Source organism: Artibeus jamaicensis, unplaced genomic scaffold, assembly GCF_021234435.1.
Source record: "Artibeus jamaicensis isolate MK-2021 breed Jamaican fruit bat unplaced genomic scaffold, CSHL_Jam_final contig_797, whole genome shotgun sequence".
NCBI lineage: Eukaryota > Metazoa > Chordata > Mammalia > Chiroptera > Phyllostomidae > Artibeus > Artibeus jamaicensis.
The window spans coordinates 19,181,311-19,208,990 of record NW_026521977.1 but is presented as its reverse complement, the minus strand read 5'-3'; the positions used below and the strand labels follow the sequence as shown (position 1 = coordinate 19,208,990).

At 45.3% G+C, this 27,680-nt stretch overlaps 1 protein-coding gene across 1 annotated transcript in view; it reads right to left on the bottom strand.

Moving 5' to 3' along the window:
* KIAA1549L (KIAA1549 like) overlaps positions 1-27,680 on the bottom strand; it is a 102,317-nt gene that overhangs the window by 41,490 nt on the left and 33,147 nt on the right. The window contains exons 10-13 of the mRNA XM_037128270.2: positions 19,888-20,051; positions 14,235-14,425; positions 7,727-7,854; positions 2,655-2,833 (exon numbers count right to left, since the gene is read on the bottom strand). Coding sequence (XP_036984165.2) covers positions 2,655-2,833; positions 7,727-7,854; positions 14,235-14,425; positions 19,888-20,051 — 662 coding nt within the window. The remainder of the gene's footprint in view (positions 1-2,654; positions 2,834-7,726; positions 7,855-14,234; positions 14,426-19,887; positions 20,052-27,680) is intronic.

The window sequence follows — 27,680 nt, the reverse complement described above, 5'->3', positions numbered from 1 at the left end:
CCCACAAAAGGGCACATCACTCCTATGGTTGTGACAAAAAAATGCATCAATCCAATCATAAGAAAACATTAGACAAACCCAAACCGAGAGATATTCTACCTGATAACCAGCCAGTACTCCTCAAAACAGTAAAGGCCGTGAAATGTAAGAATGGTCACAAAGAGTGACGGAGGAACTATCCCAGACTGGAGGAGATGAGGAGACAATTAAATGCCACGGGGGATCCTTGACTGGACCCCGGAATAGAAAAAGGACATTAGTGGGAAAATCAGGGAAGCTCCAAGGAGGTCTGTGGATTGGTCAACAGTGTTGTACCAGTGTTAATTCCCTGGGTGTGGTCATTATTCTGTGGCTCTGACAGATGTCAACGTTAGGGTCAGTGGGAAAAGAGTGTATAGGAACTCTGTACTATTATTAAACCTCTCCTGTAAGTCTAAAACTGTTACAAAATAAAAAGTTTTTAAAAGTGTTGCATGAAATTCTTCATTGAAGTGTTATTTATTATAACCAAAACTGAAACAAAAAAACACCCAGAAGGCTCGAACATCGAGTGTTCAAGTCGATGGCATCCCTTCTCAGCGCATTCATTAACAGTGATTGTCAACAAGACAACAGCAATATGGCAGGTGCTTACCGTACAGGATAGAAAGCTGTTGTGATATGAAGAGACTCTAAAATACCAATGAGTTTGATCAAAAGCTTGCAGAGGAAGTGCAAAAATGAAAAAAGGGGATGTTAGGGTAGTGAAATTATATTGATTTTTCTCTTATTTTCTCAACTTTCTATGTTATGTTTTCTTTCACACAATCTTTGCAAGGATTTCCTGTAATGCATAAAAGAAAAATTTATGGCTTTGGCGCTGTGTTTTCTTCCCTTAGACAAGGTACCCAGAAGAAAAGAAGGGAGCAAGTTATAAGACAATTTGCCCTAAAATCCACAAGGCTGCAAATCACAGAGAACCATTCAGGGCTCTTTTCCCACCGTAATGCCAGTAAGGTCCATTCCTCTAACTACCAATGTGTAACGGGTGTCCACTTCTGGACAGAGAAAATGCTCATCTCTCTCCTTCTGTGATAGGGTGATGGGCTTGGCAGGAAAAGGGAGCAGTAAACTGAATTTAGTTGAAATGTGAAATCTGTCTCTGTGACATTGATACCACTAGGCTGTGATGGAAAGATCCAGACATGGCGGTCATTGCCCAGGTCCATACCTGGGCAGAGAGCCCTAGTCAAGAGCAGTTCCCCAGAGCATTAGTGACAATCTCAGAGACTGTAATCACTGGGCTTGCATGTCTGGTGACAGAACTGTGCCTAAGGAAAGATCCAGTGGGTGTGATTGGCTTTGAGAAAACATGTAGGTTCCCAAATTATAAAGCCAAGGGGTGTACAGTACATAATCCATGAATCCTTGTTCATTGGCTGACTAACTGATAATGAGGAGGAGGAGGAAGAGGATATGCTTGCTGAATGCTAGGCACTATTATAAGTGTTTTGCACTATTATAAGTGTTGTCATCCTTATGGCAGCCCCGTTCTACAGGTGGAGATACTGAGGCCCAGAGAAATGAACTAACCTGCCTAAGGTCAAACAGATAGTAAGGAGAAGAGCTAGGATTCCAATCCTTGCAGCATGGCCTGAGAGTTCCAGATCTTTTAAGTACAATGCTGTTTTTCATTGTTGGGCCACAGTAAGTCAAAGAGATGGAAGGAGCACTGGACAGGGAACCAGGGGACCTGAACATCATGGATGTCGCAGTGACCTGCAGTGTGACTTTGAGTAGGCTGCTTGACCCCTCTGGCTTCATTTCACTTAAGTGTGTTTGTGTGTGCACACGTGTAATGTAAATGTTCACATGCAGGTTGCATGTGCATGTCCTAAAGGCTCATAAGCATCTTTAGCCCATTTAGACCATTCAGCTGCAGAAGATGGAGAAATGGCAGATATTAAGCTGACTGGTTCTCTTGCCCTCCCCTAAATTGCCTCTGCCTATCTATCTACCCATCCATCCACCCACCTGTCCATTATCCACCCACACATCCATTATCCATCCATGGATATCTATCCTATTCATCCATCTGTTTTTCTTTGTGAAATCATAATTCTCCATGTACATTATAATTTTCAGGCCCTTAGCAAAAGTGATTACCCCATGATATCCACAGATATCCTTCTGAAAGCAGGCAAAGGGTTGTCTGAAGCTTGCTTGAAGGAGTAAAAGTCATTTCAAAGCCTCTGTAGTGGGCCATGTCCCTGCCCAAGAGACAGTACCTTCTCCAGTTCCCACTCACTTTAAGCCCCTTGCACCCCCACTACAACTGACCTCCCAGGATGCATGGTTCAGGAGTGTTACCAAGGAAGGTAGACTGTATGTGTGTAAGAGGTGGGGAAGAATTCTGATGTTTCTCTTCATGACTCCAGCTTTTAAAAATTCCCCCACTGGGCTTTTTAGTAAAGGTAATAATGCTCTGAAAATATCACCCTACAAACTCATTTGAGGTGACTTGTGTCCTGATTCATTCCGCCAAGGCCTGTGCATGCAGAGGTAAAAATGACCAGTGGAGCCCTATATATCTGGAGGCAACCTGCCCCCAGCATTCCCGGGTGGTGCTCCTGGCCGCCCTGGCTCTCACCCGCTCTGCGTCCTCAGCTGCTCACCTCGCCATTGAGCACTGCCGCCTCCTGGCTCCGGTCCGAGGTGGGGTGCACCACGGGGAGGGCCGTGGGCTTTATTGCGATCAGCTGCACAGATCCAGAAGATGTGTCAAAAGGATCGGCAGCCACCTTGCCAGAGTTGTCAAAAAGAACTGCTCCTTCCTCTTCATCGCTCGCGGGTACTAAGGCACAAATAAACACATCAGTTTTATGGCTGCAGGGGAGCTGCATGGTCGTGGGGGGATTTATGTGTAACGCTCACAGTCTCAGGACATCACTCGAAATGACCTCAGAAACAACAGCGTCTGGTTTGGTGCCAAGGGCTCACTGCTGCTCCTGTATTTCTTTTCAATTCAAGATCTACACCATTCAGTCCTTCACTGTGTCATCGATGGGGAGGAAAGAATTTTAGACATTGAATTTAAATGGTAAAAACCATTCTTTCAAAATTATGACACTTAAAAAAATGCAACTTGGTTAGAACTACGACTCTTCTTAAAATATGACAATCAACAGAATAACAGCGTTCAGTTCAGTCTCTGCCACCAAAGCTACCCATTTTTGCACAATGTTAAGGTGACAAGTCTTCCCAGGTCATCCAGCTGCGATAATTGCAGTGGACACATCATCATTTTTCTAAAGTGTGCTTCTCAGTGATTTGGGTGTTAGTTTCGTTTGTCTAAAACCAAAGAAAACTAAGAAATAATCATCAGAGAAACTAATTTAAAGCTACAGACAACTCCCTTAATTAAATAGAGCAATTTTCACCTACGCTCTTTTAAATTAGTTCTCACTTCTGACAGATAATTCTACCGTGATTGTTGAAAGACACCAGCCTGCCTTGAGCTTCCAGAACTAAGCAGATGGAAGAAGTTCCAGGGCCCGTGGTACCTTGCTGATTTAGTTGTTCCTAAAGCATAATCCCATTAAGTAACTATAAGAATGACAGTTTATTGAGTGTGGCTGGGCGAGAGATAAATGAAGCCTGCTCAAATAACTAAACCAGTAGGCAATTTAGGAGCAAAATAGGTATCATTAAAATATGGATGTACTAGAAGTATATTTATCTTTCTTCCTGTCTGCTCAAGAGATTGGAATGTTATTTAAATAATTGAGAAACACATAGTTTGTGGCACTCTGTCACTTATCATAATCACAGAGGATCTGTCAAATTAAGCCAAGTAAATTGTTACTTCGTAATGTGGCTGAACACCTCAGAGTCTAACAGCGGCTATAACTGGAGTATTTTTTTTGGTTCTGGGGGCTTATTTGCAAATAGCAGCTAATGACAGAGCACAGTCTCTCCTCAGGCAAGTTACCAGATGCATATGTTTTCAGAGTAGAGCTTTGCTCAGCACCATTACCTCCTACCTGGACACGTGCAATGAAAGCCACCTGTGAGACCCAGCCTGCAGAATGGCAGCCAGTAATTCTCACCTCCTGCTAATAACAGGACTGACCTGTGTAACCGAAGGGACGCTTTAGAAATGACAGTGTGTTACTTCGATGGCGAGGTCACTAAACGACATGTGGCTTCCACCTGGCTCTCTCTGGGATCACTTACTCCGGGAAAAGCCGGCTGCCCTGGGATGAGGACACTCAGGCAGCCCTACGGAGAGGTCCATGTGGCAAGAAACCGAGACTCCTGCCAACAGCTGTGAATGAGCCACCTTGTAAGTGGGTCTCGAAGGCCCAGCCAAGCCTTTAGATGACTACAGGCCAGACTGTGACCTCATGAAATTCTGACCCAAAGCCACCCAGGTAAGCCACTCCTGAATTCCTGACCCACAGACATTGCGTGACATAACAGATAGAGATTGTCATTTTGATTGCTAGGGGTTAGGGTAATTTGTTACATAGCAACACAACAAGTAACTAATATATCTCCTAAACAACCCCCCACTCCTGTCCTCCTACCCCTAAAATACCCGCTCTACCAGCAGCCAGGATGGGTTAAGGCTACCAGATCACAGTATTCCTTTGATTCGAGCCTTCTGAAGGCTTCATGTCTCTCAGAATAAAGCCCTGAGTCTTTGGCGTGGCTACCAAGGTTCTGTACAGTTCAGTTCAGTCTTGGCCACCTTGCTGAGTTCACGTCCTGCCTCTCCCTGCTGTCCCCTCTGCTCCAGCTACAACAGCCCACTCGAACATGTCAGGCTTCTACCCCCCACCTCTGGGAGTTTGCATTAGCTGTTCCCTCTGCTCAGAAAGCTCTTTCCCCAGATCTTTATATGCTTAGCTCCCTATTTTGCAAGTTGCAGCTTGGAAAAGACTTTCCTTATCCACCCATCTAAAACAGCCTGAGTCATCACCCTGGTACACTTTCTTCATAGCATTTGCTACTGTTGATCTGTGTACTGGTTTAACCTGCCCCAGCCCTGCCACTAGAACATGAGCTCCAGGCTTGCCCATCTGATTAAAGGCAATGCCCATTACCTTTAAGAACACCTCATAGGTGGTTGGCTTTCAATTAAGGCTTGCTGAATAAGTGACGACTAAAGGAACAGCTAAAATTTCCTGACTCGGAAAGGAGATGTTAGGATCTGCAGAACAGGTAAACAGGCAGAACATGCTATTAAACTCCTCAGATGAAGAGTCGGGGGTTAATATTTTTATTGTTTCTGGGTTGTGACAACCTTACTCCCTGCCCCCTGGACAGAGTAAGGGGAGGTGCATAACTGTAAGGAGAAAGAAAAGAACACTCTGGAAACTGTACAAACTACAGTTCTTTTTCATTCTCACTCTCAAAATAATCATATTCAGATTTGCACAGTACTTCCTCTAGGTTTAAGAGAAAAAATAATTAGTTATCCTCCCCCCAAAGACTATATGCAAAAATGCATTAAAGGACATTACATTAAATATGAATACCAGAATATTATGTGGGTACAGCAGGTTCATGGGAATATTTAATGCATAATTAGTACCTAAAGAAAAAGCAGGGGAGAAAGCTAAACAACAGGGCCACAGTCAAACTGTGGAGTGTCCTGGATACCATCACCATCATGCTAGTAAACACCAACATCCTGGATCTGGTTGTGTCTGAGTTCCACTGTTGGTCTGAGTTTCTGCAAATTAAGCTGGGGAGGGAGACTTCATTTCTTCATGTTTAAACTGGCATGGATGGGGAGAGCCCGCCCATCTGAGGCAGAAAACGCTCTCACAGGAAGCACGCTCTTCTTTTCTGGAATTTCCGATAACACTCAGAGACAACATATAACTAGCATCGCTAGTTATTATCTGATAAACAACCCTCTGGTGTTGTTTATCAGATAATAGGCAAGTCCTCACCCCATTGGGAAGGTAAAGAAAGATGAAAACTGAGACTGGTTTTGAGCTAATAGCTCTGACACGTCCCCAGGGGCCCCTGCTAAGAAGGTGGTAATTGCTCCTCTAAACGCTCTTGTTCTTGTCCTGCTCTGGGCCCGTGCACCTCGGGACTATTGGTGGGCAAGGTCTGATTAGCTTCTGAGCTTTGGCAGGGAAATCTCCTAGTGGCTTAAAGGAAGGTGCACACGTGGGGGTTTATGGAAGTTTTTGCCCCTCGATGACTGAAGATTTAAATACACGTGCTCTCATCTGGCACTCATTTTTAACTCTTTTCCTGGAAAACACTTTTTCCAAGGTGATGTTGGTTTTAATTCAGAAGTTGAAGTGTCTGTATTTGGTTGAAATTTTTCCAAATTCTTTTGCTTTCCAAATCCTAGCTTTCACATCTCTTTTCCCCACTTATATTTAAACACCATCCTGGAACAGACCCTAAACTAGCCTTGCACCTGTGGTAACTAATGAGGCCATTGAGCTACAAGGACCTATCCGAGCCACGCTGCTGGCAGGATAGTGTTTTTTCCTTTTAGAGTTCTTATTTTCACAAAAGTGGAATATCAGAAATTACAAATGCAACAAAACTGGCAGGAAACAAGAACAGTTTTAGAACAACTGCCTGGTACATGAACATTTATTAATCAACCTTAGTAACTCTAACCTCTAAAATGGATATGGAGACAAAAATCAACAGTCTCTGAATATTCCATACCAAGAGAATAGTCTATTCTCAGAGGCCACAGTTACAAACACCTTTTGTAAGCTGACAGTATGATGCCTTTTTTTTCCTCCACAATTCCATTCTTCCTTCCTTCCCTCCCTCCCTCCCTCCCTCCTCCCTCCCTCCCTCCCTCCCTCCCTCCCTCCCTCCCTCCCTCCCTCCTTCCTTCCTTCCTTCCTTCCTTCCTTCCTTCCTTCCTTCCTTCCTTCCTTCCTTCCACCCTCTATACCAATAAAATACACTACTGATTTTTACTGGTGAACTCTAACCCAGCATTATGACAAGGTGGAGCTCTTTGATAAAAAAGGACAAGTGTAGGTTCCAGGGAAGGACCCAGTGGAGAGGCGGATCAGAATACAGGCAGGACCAGGAGGACAGGGAGGCTGCACAGGTGTCTGACAGATGTGAGCTGCGGATGGTGCCACAGCACGGCCGGGTGGCTCCAAGGACTATCAACAGATCCTGACACCAAACCTTTATAAGGAGGGAGAAGATCTGTTTGAGAAACTCAAAGTTAACTTTCCCTGGAGAATGAAGGCAGAAGCATAGGCTCGTGTTTACAATGACAGGTTTATTACTGTGCTGTTTTTCCTGAGAGAGGTGCATTTGCAATATCTGGGCTCACTGGCCTAGACTGAACCGCTGACACATAGCAGGGAGTCAGAGCAAGAAAAGGAGGGAAATCTCCAAGACAGACAGCATTTCAGAGATCTGCCACCCCAGTGGATCTGGTGTTAGAAATGTCTATTCACCTCAGAATTAGAAAAATCTCTAAGCAAACGTCAGTTCATTCTGCATAGTTTTTAAAGGCCCTACATAGTTCCATAAGAACAGGGGGCAGAATAATTCAGAGAGGGAGGTAAGCTGATACCTAACAGGCAGGTAGAAAGCTGAGCCCTGGCCTTTGTAGGACGCAAAAGAAAGAAGAACTGAGGGTGAGAGCACACTGGTGTGTGTGAGCGTGTGCAGGCCTGTGAGCACAGGTGAATGGGATGGGCTGAGGTGGTGCTTGGCAGGGAAGGCTTCTCACCATTTCTCTTCCTTGCCTCCTCCTTTGTCACTTTCTGCTGTGCCATTACATTCTGGGGTGAGCGCCTCTCCAAGCTGGGCTTCCCTGATTCGTTGCTGATGATAGAGCCGTTCTCACTGGGCGACCTGCTGGAGGTAACCATAGCAACAGGGAGATGGTAAGTTCCGACCAGAGCAGCCTCTTCTCAAGGTTATTTTATTTGCACAGTTTATGTCTGTAGACTTTCATTCTGGTTTAATCCACAAAGAAGAAATGATTCAGAAATTTAAAAAGAAATCCATACTACAGCACGAGTTCAGTAGCTAGTTGTTCTGAAGTGCACTGACTGGTGCTCAGCTGTGCAGAGAAGTTCAGTGAGTGCAGCTCTGTTCCTTTTCATTAACCCCCAGTGACTATGGAAACGGTGGCGATGGTGTTTTAAGTATACCCTCTTATTAGAACAGCACTTTGGAGAGTGCTGAGTATTTGATTCACACAGCATCTTTAGGGACAAGTATGAATCATGGTTCTCTTGGGCTACTCTTAACAGGATATACCTTGACTACTAAACATGAAGTCACCCCACTGTTAAGCTCTCTCTCTCTTTCTTTCTCTCTCTTTCTCACACATACATTCTTAACTCTGCGAATTGCTAACCACTTCCATTTGAAACTACCAATTGGGTTATTTATTCATGCAGAAAATGCTTTATGTGTGCCATCTCTGTACTGGGCACTCATTGTACAGGCACAGAGAGAAACTAACACCACCTGCGCTCTCCAACAGCTCTGCATCGGGAGCAACTGCAATACCAGTGGTCAAGGACGATGCTGAATGCTTTTGAAACTGTTAAGGAATCATTATGACAATCCACAGATTTGGTGATCATCACCCTTGTTTAGCTAGTGAGAAATGTGAAGTTCAAGGAGCTGAAGTATTCTGTCCAGGGCAGAGTTGGGATGTGGCACATCAACTCTGGAAGCCAGAGCTCCCCCTGCAGGTGGGGAGTTTCCCTACATGTCAGAGCACCTTCCCTTTACCGTCTCTCTACAGTGTCCCAGCTGAGGCAGGGGTAAGCCACGGGGTCTTTTTGCCTTCCTCAGGGGCTGGACTCAGGCCTTCTGGAACCTGGTGGGAAACGGGGCTCTTGAGAGCTCTTCTGAGTCCCTGTTCCCTAGGGCCTGAGACCATGCCAGCCTGTGGGTGGGCTGAGCATAAAGACCAACTGCCTTCCCCTCTGTGGGAGACAATGAGGAGGCAGATATTGGATCCCATCAAAGCTCTGGTTTGTCTCTTGTCAACTGGCCAGATTCAGAACATAACGGCATCGGCCCTTGCAATGGAAATTTACTATAGTGAAATGCAGCACTTGACCTAATAGATGCCCCTCTTCCTCCTCCTCTGGGAATTTAGAATTCTCAGGTCTGTACACTTCCATGCACTTTAGCACCCTAAAAATCATGAACAATGATAGTACCCACTTACAGCCCTGGGATAAGGCAGAGTCTGCCAAGAGTGGACCACTGGGTTCAAGTGAGATGCTCTTTACCAAAGCCCCGCATGCAAGTATGTTAGGGAAATGCTGTTCGCTCTATCCCTTCTGTGGATATTCCTAATGCACATGTACACACCAAAGGCTCAGACTGGTCCTGTCATAAAGAGACTCGTCTTGTTTTGTTTAATTCAGCATTTCCCAGTTTATTTCGCTATAGATCTCTTCTGCCATAAAAATCTCTTAATTTCCAATAAAACTTGTAATATGAAAAGTAAGTTTGGGAACATATGGATAAGATACTAACTTATGGAATATATTTCATTTATTCTTCAGCTATTTGGCTGCAGAATACTGGGAGTACAAGTACACGTACGCAGGGAGTGTACACGTCCTTTGATTGTTTTCGGAAGCTCACAGTTAATGGCACACACTCCTCCAACTGGCATTATTCGGTGAGGTCCCAAGGAGAGGGAAGGGAAAGGCTTCTTGTAATATATTTTACATTCACAGGTTACTTAATGGTTTTCACAGCATTTGCTGCTCCTACCCTTTCCCTCATTTGATCCTGAAACAATTTTCTGGCTGTTTCTTTTCAAGGGAAGATGTGAGTGAGTAGATTTTTGGAGAAAGAGAAAAAAAATTACCTTATTTTTCAGACCATAAGATGCACTGAGGTTTTAGAGGAGGAAAATAGGAGAAAGAAATTTTGAAGCAAAAAATGTGGTCAAATACTTAATAACATAAATAACATAATATTTCACCCATGTAAATGTAAACAGAACTCAAAGGCAGCATTAAGAACCTTTATTCCTCCCAAATTTGGGGAGGGGGAGGTGTCTTATAGTCTGAAAAATAAGGTACTCTGCTTTACTCTGCATCAGCTTATAGGCAGGTTTATGTAGAGCCATCAGCTCAAAATTTCTGGTCAAAACAGGAGTGAGATTTGTACATGTATGTGTGTCCACTCGTATGACAGTCACGAAGATGTTTTTGAAAGCAAGACAACATCACCAGTGAGATGGCAGTTTGGGGATACCGAATTCAATAGCCTCCATTCTGAGGATGTGGGTGTACATGAAAACTGGAAGAACAATCTCACGGAGAGGATTAATCAATTGCTGAACATTTACAGCCAATCACTGCACTGAAGTCACCATTGTGAATGGCTGATTCTTCACCCTTGCCCCTTAATCCCAACTGTGGACCAACAAAATAGCATTGGCAGAGTCTACATAAGGCAAAGGTCCCACCATGTCTGCCTGGTTGTCTGCAAGTGGTTGAACGCTCATTTTCCTTCACTTTTAAAACAAGTTTTGAATATCGAGATACCTTAATGACCACCAAATCACTGCTTTTCCCTATTTTTCACTTGTGAAACTTTTCAGATCATCTAACAGGCCCATTCTGAAAGGTCACGCAGTCCTGATCTGGTAGGGATGAGGAAGTTGACAGGAAAGTCTGAAATGCAGATGCATGAGGGGTTTGCTCTCAGGTCTGGCATCTTAAAATTTTCCCAACTGACCAGATTCCCGTGGTCGGCTGCACTTGAACAGAGGTGAAATTTTTCCTTTGGCAATGATATAGCCAGACCTTAGCAAAATTATATCTTTATGGTAAAATCACGAAGCAAATTTAGAAATCACTCAGCAATATAGGTATTTTCTTTATCTGTATTTGTTTCATAAACTAGTATTTATTGATAAAAATCTGGAGGTAACTAAATTTTGTTAGCAAGAGTAGATGTCTTGCTAATTCAAGATGAAATGCTGGAAATAAACTTTTAAGATAAAAAAAAAGAAATGCTTGGTCTAAAAAAAATTTTTTTAAGAAACTCACACAACAAACTACTCAACTAGAATGGGTAGAAAAGAATTTTCTTCCTGAAAGTACTAATATCCTAATTTTAGTAATCCTATGTATTCCTTTTCATTGTCCTCTAAATAGGTGATAAATAAGTTGTTAACATGTTTTTATTATATTTGGTAAAAATTGTAATGAGAGTAATTATTGCAGGTAATATTGTTTGCCAGTCAACTCAGATAAACCATCTATCGCAGGACTAGATGTATGTCTCTCTGTATGTCTGGATTCTGCCCTGCTTAGGATCCCCCTTGTGGGGCAGACAGCTGGCAATGGTCCCAATTTGTCCACACCTCCCTGTAACCAAGCTCTGAGTAGTCCTCTCCTACACTGACTCTGGACTTGACCACGTGTCTTATTTTGGCCAATAGGACAGTAGCAAATATGCAACAGCAGAGACTTAAGAGGTGCTTGCCCTTTGGGGCTTTTCCTGATGTCCCTGGAATCCTGTAACCACCCTGTGAGAGAGCCAGGGCTGGCCTGCTGGAAGATGAGCGACCCATGTCAACCCAGACAAGGCAGCCCACCTGACTGCAGATGCCTGAGCGACCCCATCTGAGCTCAGCCAAGCCTACCTCGGACCAGAGCCACCACCCAACTGGGCTCAGCCTTAACTGCTGCCCCACAAAAAACTACTGTCCCTGAGCTCAGTAGACGGTTGTTATATTAAGCTGCTACGCTTTGGAGTGGTTTGTTACGGGGCAGTAGGTAACTAGTCCACATGCCCTCAGCCTTCTTTCTGACACAGCCAACTGTCTGAAATCCAACTGTCTGTCTCTCTGCCTCTTTCTGAGGTGCCAAGAACTCCTGGGGAAAATGCACACAGCCCTGCTCCAGACTCCAACACAAAACCTCAAGTATTTGATGTGGACCATCTTCCCTTTCTCCTCAAACTGCTCTGTTCCCTTAGCTTCTCGGATTCCACTCTTGCTTTGTTCTTCTCATGCCTTTCTTCCTGACACTTTTTGGTCTCCTTTGCTGATTCTTTTTCATCATCTGGGCCTGCAATCATTGCAATGTCCCAGGCGTCAGCTCTTAGACCTTTTCTCTACCTCTGCTTTGGTAGGAGATCCCATCCAGATTCTTGGCTTTACATATGTAAACACCGACCACTGCCTCATCCACATTTCTACCCTGGACCTCTGCTCTGAACTGTAGACTCATGCGGTTAACTGAGTTCTCAACACCTCGCTTACATGCCCAATGGGCATCTCAAACTTCATATCTAAATTCTTGATTGTCCCCTACAAAGTCTTCTCCCATACAATACGTGGCAAATTCATTCCTCTACAATACAATAGGCTCTTAGCAAATCCTGTCAGCTCTTTCTTCAAAACATCTCTAGAATCTATCCGTGCCCCAGACCACTATCTCTCAAGGGGACTAGAATAGCCACCTAGCAGGGCTGCCTGCTCCTACGCTGTTTCTCTATAGTCTGTTTTCTGCACAGCAGCCTGAGTGAGCATTTAAAACAGCAAGTCACATTACGTCATTGTTCTTTCCAAAACCCTCCAATGACTTCTGATCTTCATTCACAACAAATTCCAAGTCCTGACTTTGGTCTAAGAGGTTTGACAGGATCAAACTTCAGGCATGTTCTCCGACTAAGCTTCAACCCCTTCCTCCGAGGTTGAACACCAGTCTCTTTGGCCTTCCTGCTCTCCTTTGTACAAGTCCAAAGTACTGTCTCTGGGATTTGCACATACTGTTTCAGCTTCCTCTAGATAGCCTCAAGGCTCACTCATCATTTTAATTGGGTCTTTGTCAAATGTCACTCCATCACCGAGGCCTTCCCCAGCTTCCTGCTAAAATAGCATCACCTTCCCTCTGTCCATCTCTCTATCCTCTTACTATGTTTTGGTGTTCTTCATACTCATCACCACTCGACCTACTATCTATCTATTTGTGTTTGTTTATTGTCTATCTCTCCCCACCAGACTGTAAGCCCCACAAGAGCAACAATTTTTTTGTCTTGTTCACTGCAATATCCCCAGTGCCTGATACACAACAAACAATGAATACATATCTGTTAGGTAAAGGGAAGGAAAGAGCGAAGGAGGCTGGAAGGATGTAGCTTTTCCAGCTATTGCAGCCTCGGGGCAAGGGAGAAGGGGGCTGGCAATGGGAGTTGGTTTAGCAGGCCAACAGGGCTTCCCATGGGGGTCTTTACCTCTTTATGAGGCCACTGCTAAGTCCTTATAATAAGATAATGAGTCTTCTGGCCTAACCTCTCCCATCTATCTTCCACAATACCACTTGCGTCATCTTTCTCAAGTACAGGCTGGACATTACTGTCTTCCTAAGAACTTGAGGTGGCTCACCATTGGCCAGAGCATAAAGGTCAAACTCCTTAGTCTGGAAGTTAAAACCCTCCACGATTTTAATCTATCTTCTGCTGTTATCCTTCACTACATTCCAGTCCCTGTGAACTCTAAACTCCAGGGACACCTGCCATTAAGTGAACGTACCTGTCCCTTCTCTCCTGGCTCTTGCAGACTGGACGCCTTTATCTCTTCCCACCTATCGATGCTCCTCTTACCCTTCAAGGCCCAGCTAAAACTCAGCCTCCTCCACAACACCCCTCCTCACCAGAGTCAAGTTCTTATGCCTCTCTTTCCCGTTACACTTTGTTCAGACTCGCCTGCAGGTGCCTGCATATCCTGCTTGGTGTTCCAGCTATTTCTCTCTGTCTCTCCAGTATGAGATCCTTGGGGTCAGGAAACAATTTTAAACCCCTTTGTAGTCCTCCCAACGCATGTCAACCTACTGTGTTCATAGTAAAAACTCAATAAATGGTTTTGAACTAAAATCCTAAACCACTGAGGAACTTCCAGATAAAATACAACTACATGTGCTAAATCAAAAGAACCACTTTTAAGATAAGTTAAAATATGTAAGTGCAATGTCGGTGCCAAATTTATTTTCGCAAATGTAAGAGCTAAAGCTCCACTGTTGTGGTTGATCTGTGATATAAAATCTTACGCAGAGTGGCTCACAAGAAGCAGGTAGTGTGACTCTCCCCATCTCCTTTGGTCTCCTTTTCAAATATTCACAATGAGCAGGAAGGGGGGTTTTCAAAGAGAACAGTGGAATTAACTTGAGGGCTTTGGCTCCTCTCACCAGCAATTATTTCTCCTGCTGACACAGAGAAGCAGAAGTGGGCCCCCTGCCTACCTCTTTCTGGTTTCCGTGGACTTGGCTGTCTTGATGGTGCTTCCGTCCTGGACGACGTCCCTTTCCTGCAAAGCCGGAGCATCTCTGACGGGCAGTGGGAGGACCACCGTCTCCTGGGTCACGGGGATGACCTCCTCGTCCGCCCCTTGCTGGCCCAGGTGCTGTTTGGCGTAGTCAAAGCCTTGCACAGGCTGCAAAGAGGAAACAGATTTGCAGTCGTCTTTCTAGCACAAATGCCTCTAACCATGGCTTTGAGAGAAGACAGGCGGGCAAGTGCAGGTGTCAGGACCATGCTCAGCTTTCTGATAAATAGGGGTTTTCATCTCCACCATAATTCGTCTCTGCAAAATCAGATTCCATGGTAACTTCACCTAGCTTCAGACTCTCTATAGATAAGACTTACTCAGAAAAATGAATAGTGAAAACAAGATGCAAAAAATGTGTGTGAGAACAAACTTCATGCGGGGATTTTAGACCACTAATTTTAAGTCTCTGGATATGGCTAATGGGAAACTGTCCATTGGTATGTTGAACAGGTCCTGTATCCTCTCCTACCTAGGGATGTTCTGCCATCTCTTAGCTCTTGTGCAATAATGGGTGTGTGACTTTGCCAAGTCACTTGAACATGGAACCTCAATTTTCTCATCTGAGAAATGAAGGTAATCCTATCTGTTCTGCCTCCACCACCCTGAGTATTAAAGTGGAATCACAGCTCTGCAAACAGAGGGAAAGAAACATGCCACCACATGGAATTTACGGACACACTATTTAATCCAGACTCTCCCTTAAGCAAGTTGGTTCTCCTATAGTTCATGACTGGGAAGTTAGCAAGGCTTTTACTGTACAATGTCTGAAATCCCAAGTGAAAAGGGCAGCTGTGAGCAAAACCCAACAGACATCTATTGGTGGAGTAATGAAAAACCCAGAGGCTTGTTTAAACAATTCCTGGGAGGGTCTCTATTCTGCTTTACACTCCAAAGCAGCACAATGCAGGTTTGAGGTAGAATAATGGGGTGGTTCACAGCAACAGCTCTGAAAACAGACTGCCTGGGTTCTGCCACTTATTAGCTGGATGACCATGGATACGTTACTGAAATTCCCTGCACACCAGCTTCCTCATTGGTAAAACGGAGATCATAATAGTGTAACAGGACACCATGTGTATGGCTGTGAGAGTGATAGGCAACATCTTCCAGGGATGCTGTGTGGATTAAGTAAGTAAATTCAAGCGCAGCATTTAGCTAAGTGCCTGGCACATAGTATCCATTCGATTGATATTATTCAATATCGTTTGCCTTGCTACTAAATCTCAGTCCAGGTGAAATGGACACCAGTGATTCTCTTCAAGAAAAATGTAGGGATGAAACCAACCTCCACCATTTGGGTTCTACCAGAACTTGATATGATCAGAAGTTCTTCCTTTGGCAGCTAATTTAGTTGAGAAATATTAACAGGAAGGTTCTAGCTAGATTTAATGGTTTAGGACTGTGGCCCAACTGGTAAAATCTTGCACAATTCTTTTTTCTTTTGCATTTCGGTTGCATTTTTACCTTTCTTGAACTAACAAAGCATTATATGCAGAAAATGTTGCTTATTTTCTTCCATCTTCAATATTAATATGGTTACACAAAAATTCACCAATTTTGATGTTTTTTTAATGTACCCTGATGTGACAGCTGTCACATTACAATCTAACAAAACTGTTTTGAATGAAGTTAAAGATGGCTAAGCCCTACTAGAACCAACTTATGGGGGGGAAAAAAAGAACAAACTTTTTGGCCAACTCAATATTTCCCTTAAACCATATCAGGGCATTAGAAATGATTTATGACTCCTAATCACTACAACAGCAAGGCACTCAAGGCCCTCCAAGTCCTGGCTGAACCCACCTGCTCAGCCTCATCTCCTGCTGACCTCTTTTCCCTAATACCCCAAGCTACCCATTATCCTGTTTGATTTTGTTCCAACTATAGTTATTGAGCAGTGGCTTGTGCCAGGGACTCTGCTTGGTGTTGGAGATACGAAGGTGAGTGTAACTGGTCCCCAACCATCAAGGGCCTCACTGCTGCAGCGTCACTTGATATCACTGGTACAGTACCAAACACATTACATAAACCTGTCATTTCATCCTCACTACCGATCAAGGAGGGAGGTATTATTATGGAGATGAAGATGAAGAAACTGAGGTTCAGAGAGGTTAAGCAACTTCCCGGGACCACACAGCTGATCCGTGGAGCCAGAAACTAACTTCTGCTGATGATTCTTCCCACGGTCTCTCCTTCCCTTCTGCTGTCTTGGTTGGGCATTTCCTACCGTATTTGGCCTTGCTTCTGCGCTCAGACTCCTGGCATATCAGTGAGGGACTGGGAGTCTCCAATGGCAGCTAAGACTTCCCAAGAACCTAGTGAGGAAGACAAGCTGGCTCTGGCCCCAGACCCACCTCCAACTCTCTCTCCTTTGGCTCCTCACCCTTACATGGGGCTGGAGTCCCCTGCTGGGTACTGCAGGGGCTGGGTCGAGGATGGGTAAGCAGAAGTAACGGTCTCTGCATGTGTTCAGTACTTAGAGCCTGCAAAACGATGACCTCATTTTGTCCCCACAGCAACCCCATGAGGCAAGCAGGGCACACACCACAGACTTCATTTCACAGGTGAGGAAACAAGAGCTTAAAGAGGTTCAGTGACTTGCCCAAGATCACGCAGCAAAGTGGTGAAAGACTCAAGACTGGTCCCTTATTCTTCTGACTGACAGGGCAGTGGTCTTTCACCCTCTAACTTGAAAATTGCCTGAGATTAATTAATTGCTCACTAGACACAACTAGTGACGCCCAGCCCCACCAGTATATTGTCATGAAGTATTTAGAGTTCCTTCAGTGAGTTTTGTAAAACTATTCAATCAAATTATCTCAAATAATTTCAAAAGTAGAAATGTCACCCAGATCTTTTAAGAAGAGAGCATTGTAATAATAAAAGCCAACTTGGATATAGCATTTCTTCTATATCAGGCACAGCTCAAAGAAGTTTATGTAACTCAATCCTTACCACAACCTATCAGCCTGCTTTCACAGATGGGAAAACTGAGGCAGAAAGAGGTCACGTAGAGGTCATACAGATAGGATGTGAGAAAGAGGAAACAGTGGGCATCTTCGGGGGTGACTGGCCTGTCCTGACCAGTTGGCCATGCCCACCACTGCAGGCCCCCCGAGCTCTGTGTGCATCCTGATATGGCCCTACCTAGTGTTCCCTACGATCTCCTGCTCTTGGGGGCCACGTTCTCTTCAATTATAGGAAGAGAACAGCAGGGAAAAGGATGTGAATTCAATGACAAAGAGTGAAGAGAAGTGAACTAGGAAGAAAGGAGGTAACTGACTGGCCCTCCTGCGTTTATCATCTTCCCGACATTTGGCCTGCAGGAGCCACGCTGACAGCAGTGGTATCTGGGCCTTGTCTCTGAAGAGGGGTGTGGGCTCACATGCCCTGGCCTCTGCTTCTAGGAGAGCCACACCCATCTCCTCTTAGCCTGTTAAGTCTCTTACTGAGTGTCAGCCAGGATCCCAGGATGTCCCCTGGCACTGCAGCCTGTGTTCTAAAGATACAGTGATGTCCCAGGAGACCAGGAGACTGTCCTCTTGGTCTATGCATTGGTGGCAAGAGCTAACTTTTCCATTCCGCCTTGTCCCTTGTCATTCAATGAATTCTGCTCCCACATAGAGGTCGTGAGGAGTGATGTAGGTGGCCTTCCTCTCACAAACCACAACACAGAAGGCTGTAGTAAGAAAAAGTCCCACCCTGCTGGTTTCCTTTGGAAAAAGGGCTTTGGCAATCAAAGTGCGTAGCCCAGCCTCATTGAGGAAGAAAATAACGAGCATCACCACATACAAGTGAATTCAATCATCTCATGCAAAATAAAGTTGCTCGATTTCCAACACCAGCCAGGTATCTCCCAAAGCACAATGCACCAGGCAGGAACATTAAAAAAAGCTATGAGAACCCACAAACATTAATCTGTTCCAGCTGCTGATAGCTTTCAAGCCAGAAGCTATGCTGAAATCAAGTGCTGGCCAACTCACCTTGGCAAATTCATAAAATTCTGGCTTAATCTATAACACAAAGATGGCATTTACAACCTCAGTATGGCGTGTTTTGCATTCCTGGACCAGGCTGCAATTAGATTTTGGTGATTACTACTGTGTCTGAAAGGCCCAGGTTGTAAGTAAGCTCAGATGGAAACGAAATGCCCCTGCTTGGAACAGTTTCACTTTTCACTGCTTGGGTAATTACCAACATCGCCATGAGTCTGGGAAGCGGGTGGCTCTGTGTCAACAGAAACAGAACGACATTCTTTGGGGATTGGCTGTTCAGTACACAGAGTGTCTATTCAGGCTGCAGCTTCTCAACAGGAGGATTGATTTAATAAACAATAAAATTCATTTGATTTCTTTTGCTGAAGTGAGGGGTGATCACCCAGAAAGAATGAGGCATGCGTGACTCCCAGCAAGAATGATCTCCATGACATGCCTTCCAGTGGACATGAAATTCCAGTCACTGTTCCATTCCTGTACAGAGGGACAAAGTTCAGGGGTTCAGGGCTGGAAGGGGATTCTACCTGACAAAGCTCAGGGATCAGAGAGGTGTAGTAAGTAGGAAGATCCCAAAGCTTCAGACGGAGGCTGGAGTCAGCCCCCTGCTGACAGTTCTGTGATTTTGATCAAGTCCCATAGTCTCGGTTTCCTTGGGGTTTCTGAGCAATAAAATAATGAAACCTTCCCTGACCATGACCTAGGAGAGCCCAGCAAATTGTAAGGCATTCTTTAAATATCAGGTATTATAGATGACTGCATTTTTTACGGAACATCATGGAGGGAGCCATGTGACTGGAAAATGAGCCTTTGGAATTTTCTCAGTCCATTCCCCAGAGGTGACTGGGGCAGTGGAGGCTGTGAGAGTGGATGGGGCTCCTGGCCAGGCTTCACTGGAGTCCCTGGAGTGTGACAGCAGACTGGCCAGGGCTCTCTGCAGCTTGCCATCATGGCAGCCTTTGAAAGTGAGCCACTCTCCTGCCAGTGAAGCAGGAAAATTCTGATGGTCTGCAGTGCCTCAACAGCCCTGTGTTATGAGCCAAGAAACCTAATGCTACTATCAGTTCTGCTACTTACTAACCGTGCGATCTAAAGGAGTCATTTCTTAGTAAATGGAGGGAGTCAGATTAGATCAAAGCCCCTTTTAGGTCTATCTAGTTTTCTGTGCTTTGGTTTCCTCATCTGTAAAATAAGGGCCCTTCCTCAAAGGGGTGCCACGAGGACTGAGTTGCTGTCTAGAAAGCACTTAGAAGCATTTATGGCAAAGAGTGAGCATGAGCTAAGCAGCAGCTATCACATCCTGATTGTAAAAGTGAAGGGTGTACAACCAAGTGACTGTACTTATCAACACTGAACTGTACACTTTAAAATGGTTAAAATGGTAACCTTTGTTATGCATATTTTACCATAAATTTTTAAACATTCAAACACATAAGTTAATAAACAAAGGTACTCCAAGCAAATGAGCACTCGTTAGGATGTTTCTGAAGGTACTTGCAACGTCTCCAAAGCCAAGAGAGAAAAGGCAGACAGAGCCGGGGCCCCCGTTCCTCTCCGCCTGCTTCTGCTGCGTACCTTTGCCCTCTGAGGCAAGTTCATCACGGTGTCCGGCTTGAAGTCGTTCTTGTTCTTCCGGCAGAGCACAGCAGTGATGATGATGATGATGACCGTGACCACAGCGATGGGCGCCAGCACTGCGGCGATGATCCACAGGTTGTTGGGTGGGTTCTTCACCACGGCTGCAGGGAAGAGCCAGCGGGAAGCACATGACAAGGGGCACTGGGAAGGGAAAAGGCCACCAGGGACAAATCCCCCCCAGTCCCAAGTCATGAAATGGGCAAGAGGGTTTCGGAGTAGAAAGGCTCTTGCACTGGGTAAGTGACTCAAGGTCTCTGAGTCCCAGTTTCGTCATCTGTAAACCGAGCTATCACATCACGAGGCATCCGTGAGATGAGACACATGTGGTGCTTTGGGAGGTGCTCAGTAAAATGCCAGCCTTCGCGATCACTACGAGGAGGAGGAAGATGGATACGTATGAGCTTTCCTCATTGGTGATGTCCATGAGTCGAGGGAAGAGAAGAAATCTGAGGACTAGAGTGGTGCTGGAATGAGGAGGCAAAGGCCACAGAGAGAGATGAATCTATAGAAGGTCGTGATGTCACCCTCTGAGTGGGCAACAATTAAAATGTATTAATGGGTGGAGACCTCCCTCCCGCCTCCCCAGATGGCTTGGCTGGGGAGCTTGGATATGCCTTGGTCTAATCAAAAGGGTCAGGCTGTTCTCAGAACTCAAGTAAAGAAAAGAGAACAGAAGCCAATGTCAGTAGGAAGAATGCACTATTAGGATAGTAGGTGCCTCCAGGGGTGAGGCCGGAATTAGCTAACCTGCAAAGGATGACAGTGGGATGGTCATGTAGGGCTGGCATTGCCCAGGTGTCTACATTCGTCAGCACTCATCAAATGAGATACATAATTTTGTGCACTTCACTGCATGTAAATTTTACCTAAAAACATCATAAATAATTGACCTCAAGGCAATGATATGCATGCTGAAGTGTGTAGGGTTGAAGTCTACAGATGTTTGCAACCTTGAAATGCATAAGAAAAAAGATGGATAAATGGATGAATGGAAGGATACATAAATGAACAGATACGTGATAATAAAAACACAGTAAAATGCTCATTGTGGATTCTAGGTAATGAGAACATGGGTGTTCACTATATGATTCTTTTCAGAAGTTGGGTTAGAAAAATATAAGAAAAAGGAAAAAGACCCTGACGTGAGATGAATGAGAGCCCCCTATGATCACTGGTAGGGGGAGGGGAAGCTTGGAAAACACTTTGGTTCAATCAATAAGTTCTTAGAACCAAAATAAAGAAAACGGTAAGCAAAGCAACTGTCTGTAGGAAGGCATTAATAGAAGGAAGTGGAGTCTGCAAAAAAAATCTAGAGAAAGAGAACCGAAGGCCCAGCAAGGACTTGCCCACACCAGCAGAACATGCCCTGACTGGCAAATGTGGATAATCCAGACGGGCGGCAGGTCTATCCTGGTGGACAAGGTCACGGGCGCCTGGCTGTGGCGGCTTGCTGACACTGTCCATTGACACGCCCAGGCACGCTTCTCTACACTCCCTAGATGATCTCACAGATTTCAAATACCATGTACGTTCTGATGATGCTCATTTATACCTGCATATATCTAACCTCTACCCTGAACTCTAGATTCCTACACTCAACTGCTAGTTCAACCCTCCAATTAGATATCTCAATTTAATATGTCCAACAACCTCCCCCAAATTCCCCTCACCCCCAAACCTGTTCTTCCTGTGATATTCTCCACTCCAATAAATGGCAACTTCTCCCTTCCAGTTTCTCAGGCCAGTAACTTTGTTATCAGTCTTGGCCCTTCTCTTTTCTCTCACCAAATGTCCATTCATCAACAAACCCTGTCGCCTCCATCTCCAACACACATTTAGGGTCTGTTCACTTCTTTCCCTCACTGCTGCTTTCACTGTGGCTCAGACCACCCCGTCTCTCCCCCGAAGCATTACTCAGTGGCCTCCTACCTTGTTCCCTGTTCCCTGTGGTCTATTTGTAACACAGCGGCTGGAGCGATACTTTAAAGATTTTTATTTTTAGAAGAGAGGGGGAGGGAGTAAGAGAGGGAGAGAAACATCCATATGTATTTGCCTCTCACGTGGCCCCCACTGGGACCTGGCCCACAACCCAGGCATGTGACCTGACTGGGAATCAAACCTGTGGCCGTTTGGTTTGCAGCCCATGCTCAACTCACTGAGCCACACCAGCCAGGGCCTGAGTGACACTTTAAAAACTTAGATCACAATACTCCTGCTCAAACCCTCTGGAGTGAGAGCCAGAGAGTCCTCAGAACTTCTATGAGGACCCTAAGTGACCTGCCCCTCCAGCCACCCCAGTCTGGCCTGATTGCCCGGTGCTCTTCCCTTAACTCGCTCTGGCCTCCTACTGTTCCCCAAATGCGCCAGACATGCTCCTGTCTCGGGGGCCTTTGCCCTGGCTGGTTCCTCCACCTAGAACATTCTTCACCTAGACCTCCACATGGCTTCCCAACTCAGTTTCTCGGGCCAAGGCTCTGTCATCAGTGTTGACCCTTCTCTTCGGGCTCTGAACAGGTCGCCCTACCTGTGGGGCCGTCCCCGTACTCCATAGGAAATAACAATCCCCGCCAGGCACTCTCCACCCCCCTCACCCCACTCATTTTTTTCTCGAAAGCAGTGCTTCTGAAATCCTCATGTGCGCATCCATCCCTGGGATCTGATTCCTGTGGGGTGGGGTGGGGGGCCTAGAGTCTGCCTTTGAACGAGCTACCAGGTGGTACCCACGCAGCAGATACCCAGGCCACACTCGGAGTGACAAGGCTCTGAGGCACTTATCACTCCCTGACATGATTCCCATGTCCTCTGTCACCCCTGGCCCTTGTATCAGAATATACAGTCTAAGAGGGCAGGAAATGTCTGTCTCTTATTTACTGCTTTATCTGCAGGGCCTAGAATAGGGCCTTGCACACAGTAGGTGTTTAATTAAAAGCTGAATGAATATGTAAATGAACTATCATTACCCCTGTTACAATTTGGCTCCCCATACAGATTTTCATACAGGATAGAGTAATGGGCAGTTAAAAGAAGCACCATCTCCTTGGTAGTTCCAATTCATATTTTAAATGAATATCCTGCCAGTCTGGTCTATGTATCAGTATCTTGGTACATCTGGTTAGCATGAGTTGGTTCTCCTGACTCTGCTGGACTCTGTGAGCTACCAGACTGGCAAAGCTGAGGACCAGAGTCTGGAATATAAAGATCGCACTGGTGAGTGCCCCATGGTGAGGACCTGCGTGGGGAGCCAGTTCTGTCTCTCTGACTTCAACGCCCCTGACTTCACCTGGCACCTCGGTCGCCGAGATCGGCCCCTCATCAGGCAGTGCTTAGATCTGGAGTGCTCTCGGTACAAAGAATTTCTTTATCCCAGTTTTTGTCAATTGGTGATTAATCACATTATTAACTTCTGAAAACACCTCATTAGATGGCGTGCTTCTGTTGACATTAAGCATTTAATTGCTCCTGCTTTTAGTAATTTGGTATTTATATGTGAGTTTTATGCCTTCAACATTTTCCAAAGCTCAGACCTGCTGTGAAAAATATGAATATGCCTCTTCGTGGCTGTGCTAGTCTATCCTGATAAAGAAAAATGTACAGTGTATCACAACATGATACCCTAAATATATATCGATTCTTTTCATTAGCAAGAATGAAATATTTACACATGTCCTGCTTTTACTCAGCTTTATTGTTTCGGTGGATGTGTTCCTTCTTGGTGCCATCTGTAAAATCCTTCCACCTCTATTTAAATGAGGAGAGAATAGATTCACCTCAGGTACATTAATAAATTCATTTTAACAGTCAAAGAGAGAGTAGAGTTAGGCCAACGGAAGTCATCCAAACATAATATATTCATTGGCATAATGATCTGAAACTACAAAGTCATGGGCAGAGGTGAAAAAAACGTTTGTTTAATTTGCAAGAATTGCAGCAGAGGAAGGACAAGAAAAGGAGACAACATGTTCTGGACACCCACTGGGCGCCGGGCACTGCGACAGGCCCCTGGCCCGGGTGCTGTTCTGATCCCCAACGTGCAGCGAGCAGCCTGAGCCCCGGGGAGGTTTGCTGCTTCTGTGGGAAATCATTCTCGGACACACACGGTCGAGGACAGTTCTGAGTTGACACAGACGAGTGGAAGTGTGCGTGTGAGCACACCACACACACACACACAAATGCTTGTCAGAAAGAATGAAGTCACGCATTCACATCACCTAAACCAAACAGAAACTATTCTCACATGGAACAAATGTTGAAGGAGAGAAAGCCATTTAAAAATGTCTCCGGCTCCTTTTTTGTGGCTGTCACAACATCAGAGGGTGTGACGGTGCGAGTGGGCAGGTAGGAGGCCCTGAGGCTGGCACGTGCGTGGTGTGTGTTGCTCTCCTGCCCAAGGTGCCCGCCCGTGGCTGTCACCCCTCCTGGGGTGTGGCTGTGAGGCTCCTGTGCTTGTGATCCCTCCTCTGTGCCTCAGACCTCCTTGCTGCAACCCTCAGCGACTTCCTTGCTGGTCTCAACCCCCACCCCCGCCTGGAACCTTGTCCCCAGATAGCCTCAGGTGGTCACGCAAAAGTTACTGCCTCAGTGAGCCTCTTCTTCACTCTCCACCCCCACAATTTAAAATCATGACCAGCATCTCTTTGATGCCCACTAGCCCTTCCTGCTTCATTTTTCCCCAAGGCACATATTAGCATCTAATATGTTATTTATTTTATCTGATCTGCCCACTCAGAAATGTAAGCTCCATGTGGGTGGTTTTGTCTTTTTCATTCACTAATGTATCTCCAGTGCCTAGGACAGTTCCAGGCACATAGTAGGTGCTCAAAAAGTGTTTGTTGAAAAAGTGAATGCACACACATTCCCTTCACCAAAGGGTCAGTCTATTGCTTTCTGTAAATGGATTTTTTAAAGATTTATATTTATTTCCAGAGAGAGGAAAAGGGAAGGACAGAGGGAGAGAAACATCAGTGTGTGGTTGCCTCTCACATGTCCCCCACTGGGGACCTTGCCCTCGACCCAGGCATGTGCCCTGACTAGGAATCGAACCAGTGAATCAAAGGTTGGTGTTCAATCCACTGAGCCATAGCAGCCAGGGCTATAAATGGTATTTTTGAGGTAAGTGCCTGATGGCCATGCTCTGGTCTGGTTCTGTGTGGGGAGAATTGTTTTTCTGCTACATTGGCTACATAAACACTATAAAGAACCTCTTACTCCAGATCCTGCAAAAGGAGCGGATGGGAACCTTCATAGGAGACACAGCCACCTCTTTAAAATTCACTGCTGCCTCATTACCTAGAAGTGATGGGGTCAGGCAGCACTGCACACCCCACTGTAGGGCACTGCACACAGGGTCGTGCACGCTGGCCCCAGACCTGGAGATTTACAAGACACTGGAACACACAGAATGTTATCCTCACCCCACCCCCGCCCTTCAGAGAAACAAGGTGTTCGTTCCACACTGACCCTATTCCACGTGCTGACCTCAGACTCACTTGCAGGCTGATTTTAAAACTATTAGGAGAAAATGGGATTGGCAACATCTCTGTTCCTCGTCCTCTCCATTGGATTCCGTTTCTTTTCCATCGGATCCTGGGCAGGGAGGCACTTCCCAGGGCCTGTCCTCCAGCTATGCTCTCTCTCCAGAATTTTCTCCAGGATTTTAACTGTAACTTGCATCTACAACATTCTCAAAAATCTGTTGTGTTAACTTTAACCTCTCCCTTGAGATTCAGACTTGAATTCCAACAACTCTCTTAACTTCAGTCCTCAATATCCCATTGGCACCCCCCTCAATATGTTTTTAAAGATTTTATTAATTTATTTTTAGACAGAGGGGAAGGGAAGGAGAAAGAGAGGGACAGAAACATCAATGTGTGGTTGCCTCTCACACACCCCTACTGGGGACCTGGCCCACAACTCAGGCACAGGCCCTGACTGGGAATAGAATCAGGGACCCTTTGGTTTACAGGCTGACAGTAAATCCACTGAGCCACACCAGCCAGGGCTCAGTTATTTCTATCAGTGCCCCCTCAATATGCAAATAGCACCCCTTAATAATCTCATCATTTAAAACTTGACATGGTCCAGAAGAAATAAATTACCTCTCCCTCCTAAAAATGCTTCTCCTCTCCAATCCTCTTTCTATTTTCATTAATAGCACCCTATTCTGTGAATTGCATGGGTTCTTAACCTTCAAATCACCTTTCCTTCTTCATTCTCTCTCTCCTTTAGTCCTTTTACCTTATGGGTAAATGAGTCATTCAACTGTCCCTTACTAAGTACTTAATAGGAGCCCCAGGACCGTACTAAGCCCCTTACATAAAATAATTATCTTATTCGGTCCTCTAAGTATCTCTATTAGGTCTGTTTTTTAAATATTACCACTTTACAGACAAGGAAAATGAAGGCAAGAGAGGGTATTCATTCGTCTCTGAGCTCCACAGCTGCAAAGTAGAAGAGCAAGGGCGTGAATCCAGGTCCGTTTTATTGCAAAGGCTATGCTCTCCTCTGCTCTCCTTGGGTGTCTTCCTATCATGTGCCTCCCTCGGGGACTGCCAGAGACACTTAACAAAGGTCGATGGTTTGCCTTTACAAGAACAGAGCCAGACAGTAGTTGGGGCTGGACATTAAAAGACAAATGAGATGTGGTACCTGCTTTTAAAGAGCTCAAAGGTCAGTCGTCTGCTCATTGTGATAAGGGTGATGGAGGCTTTTGAAACTAAGAAAGATTTGGGGGTGTCTGTTTCAGGGGTCGAGGAAGGCTTCAGAGGAACAGCAAACATTAGGGGTGAACACTCCTGTGTGGCTGTAAGATCAGAATCTGTGTGTTTTCCAAAGTGTTGATAATGACTCTAATACAATTACATAATGGCAAAACATGTACAGACAGTACATAACGGCAAAGTGACTGAGGTTATTTGGAAAATACCTGCAAAGTCCGAGAAGGCATAATAATGAAATGGAGAAGAGGGAAGATATCTGTGAGTTATTAAACAAGGGAACTGAGAGGACCATGTGGGTTTGGAGGAGACCAAAAATGAAGGCTGAGGGACAGCAGCTGTGCAGCTGGGCAGAACAGGGCCTGGCTTCTGTCTCTGAGTCATAATCGAGCCTCCGGGAAAACCCCCAGGTGATCCCTGGCTCCGTGCATCTTCTAATATGATACGATCTCTCTCCTACCCATGCTCTCAAACTTTCCACCGTTCCCCTTCAACCACCTGCAATAAGCTCCCCTTGGCCTAACCACTTCCCCTGATACTCCATTCACCTCTTGCTCCGAATAAAGCCAGCTCTCACCTTTCTGTCCCTTCCCAAGCACCACCAGGCCTCAGGTAGAAGTGAGGAGGCCCCAGAATGAGAGATCAAAGTAGAGGATGGACTGGAACAGGGAAGCACTGTAGAAGAGACAGTGAGCCAGCAAATCTCCAGCAAATGAATCACATTATGTACAGTCTCCTTCTGCCAACCAAGGCCTGGCTCTTTCATAATACTCCTCTCTAATCCCATCAACTCCTCCTCAAGTTTCTGCACTCCAGGCAATTTGAACCCCTTGTTTTTCAAGCACACCCAGTACTCTTTGCTTCTATTCTTTTTATGCCTCTCCCTCTGTCTGGAATACATACCTTTCCTCTCCCTCTGCTGAAATCTTAGTATATAACACAGTTAAGAACACATTCGCAGTCAGGCAGATCCAGATTCATATCCTGGCGATCTAGGTACTAGTTTGCAATACTGAC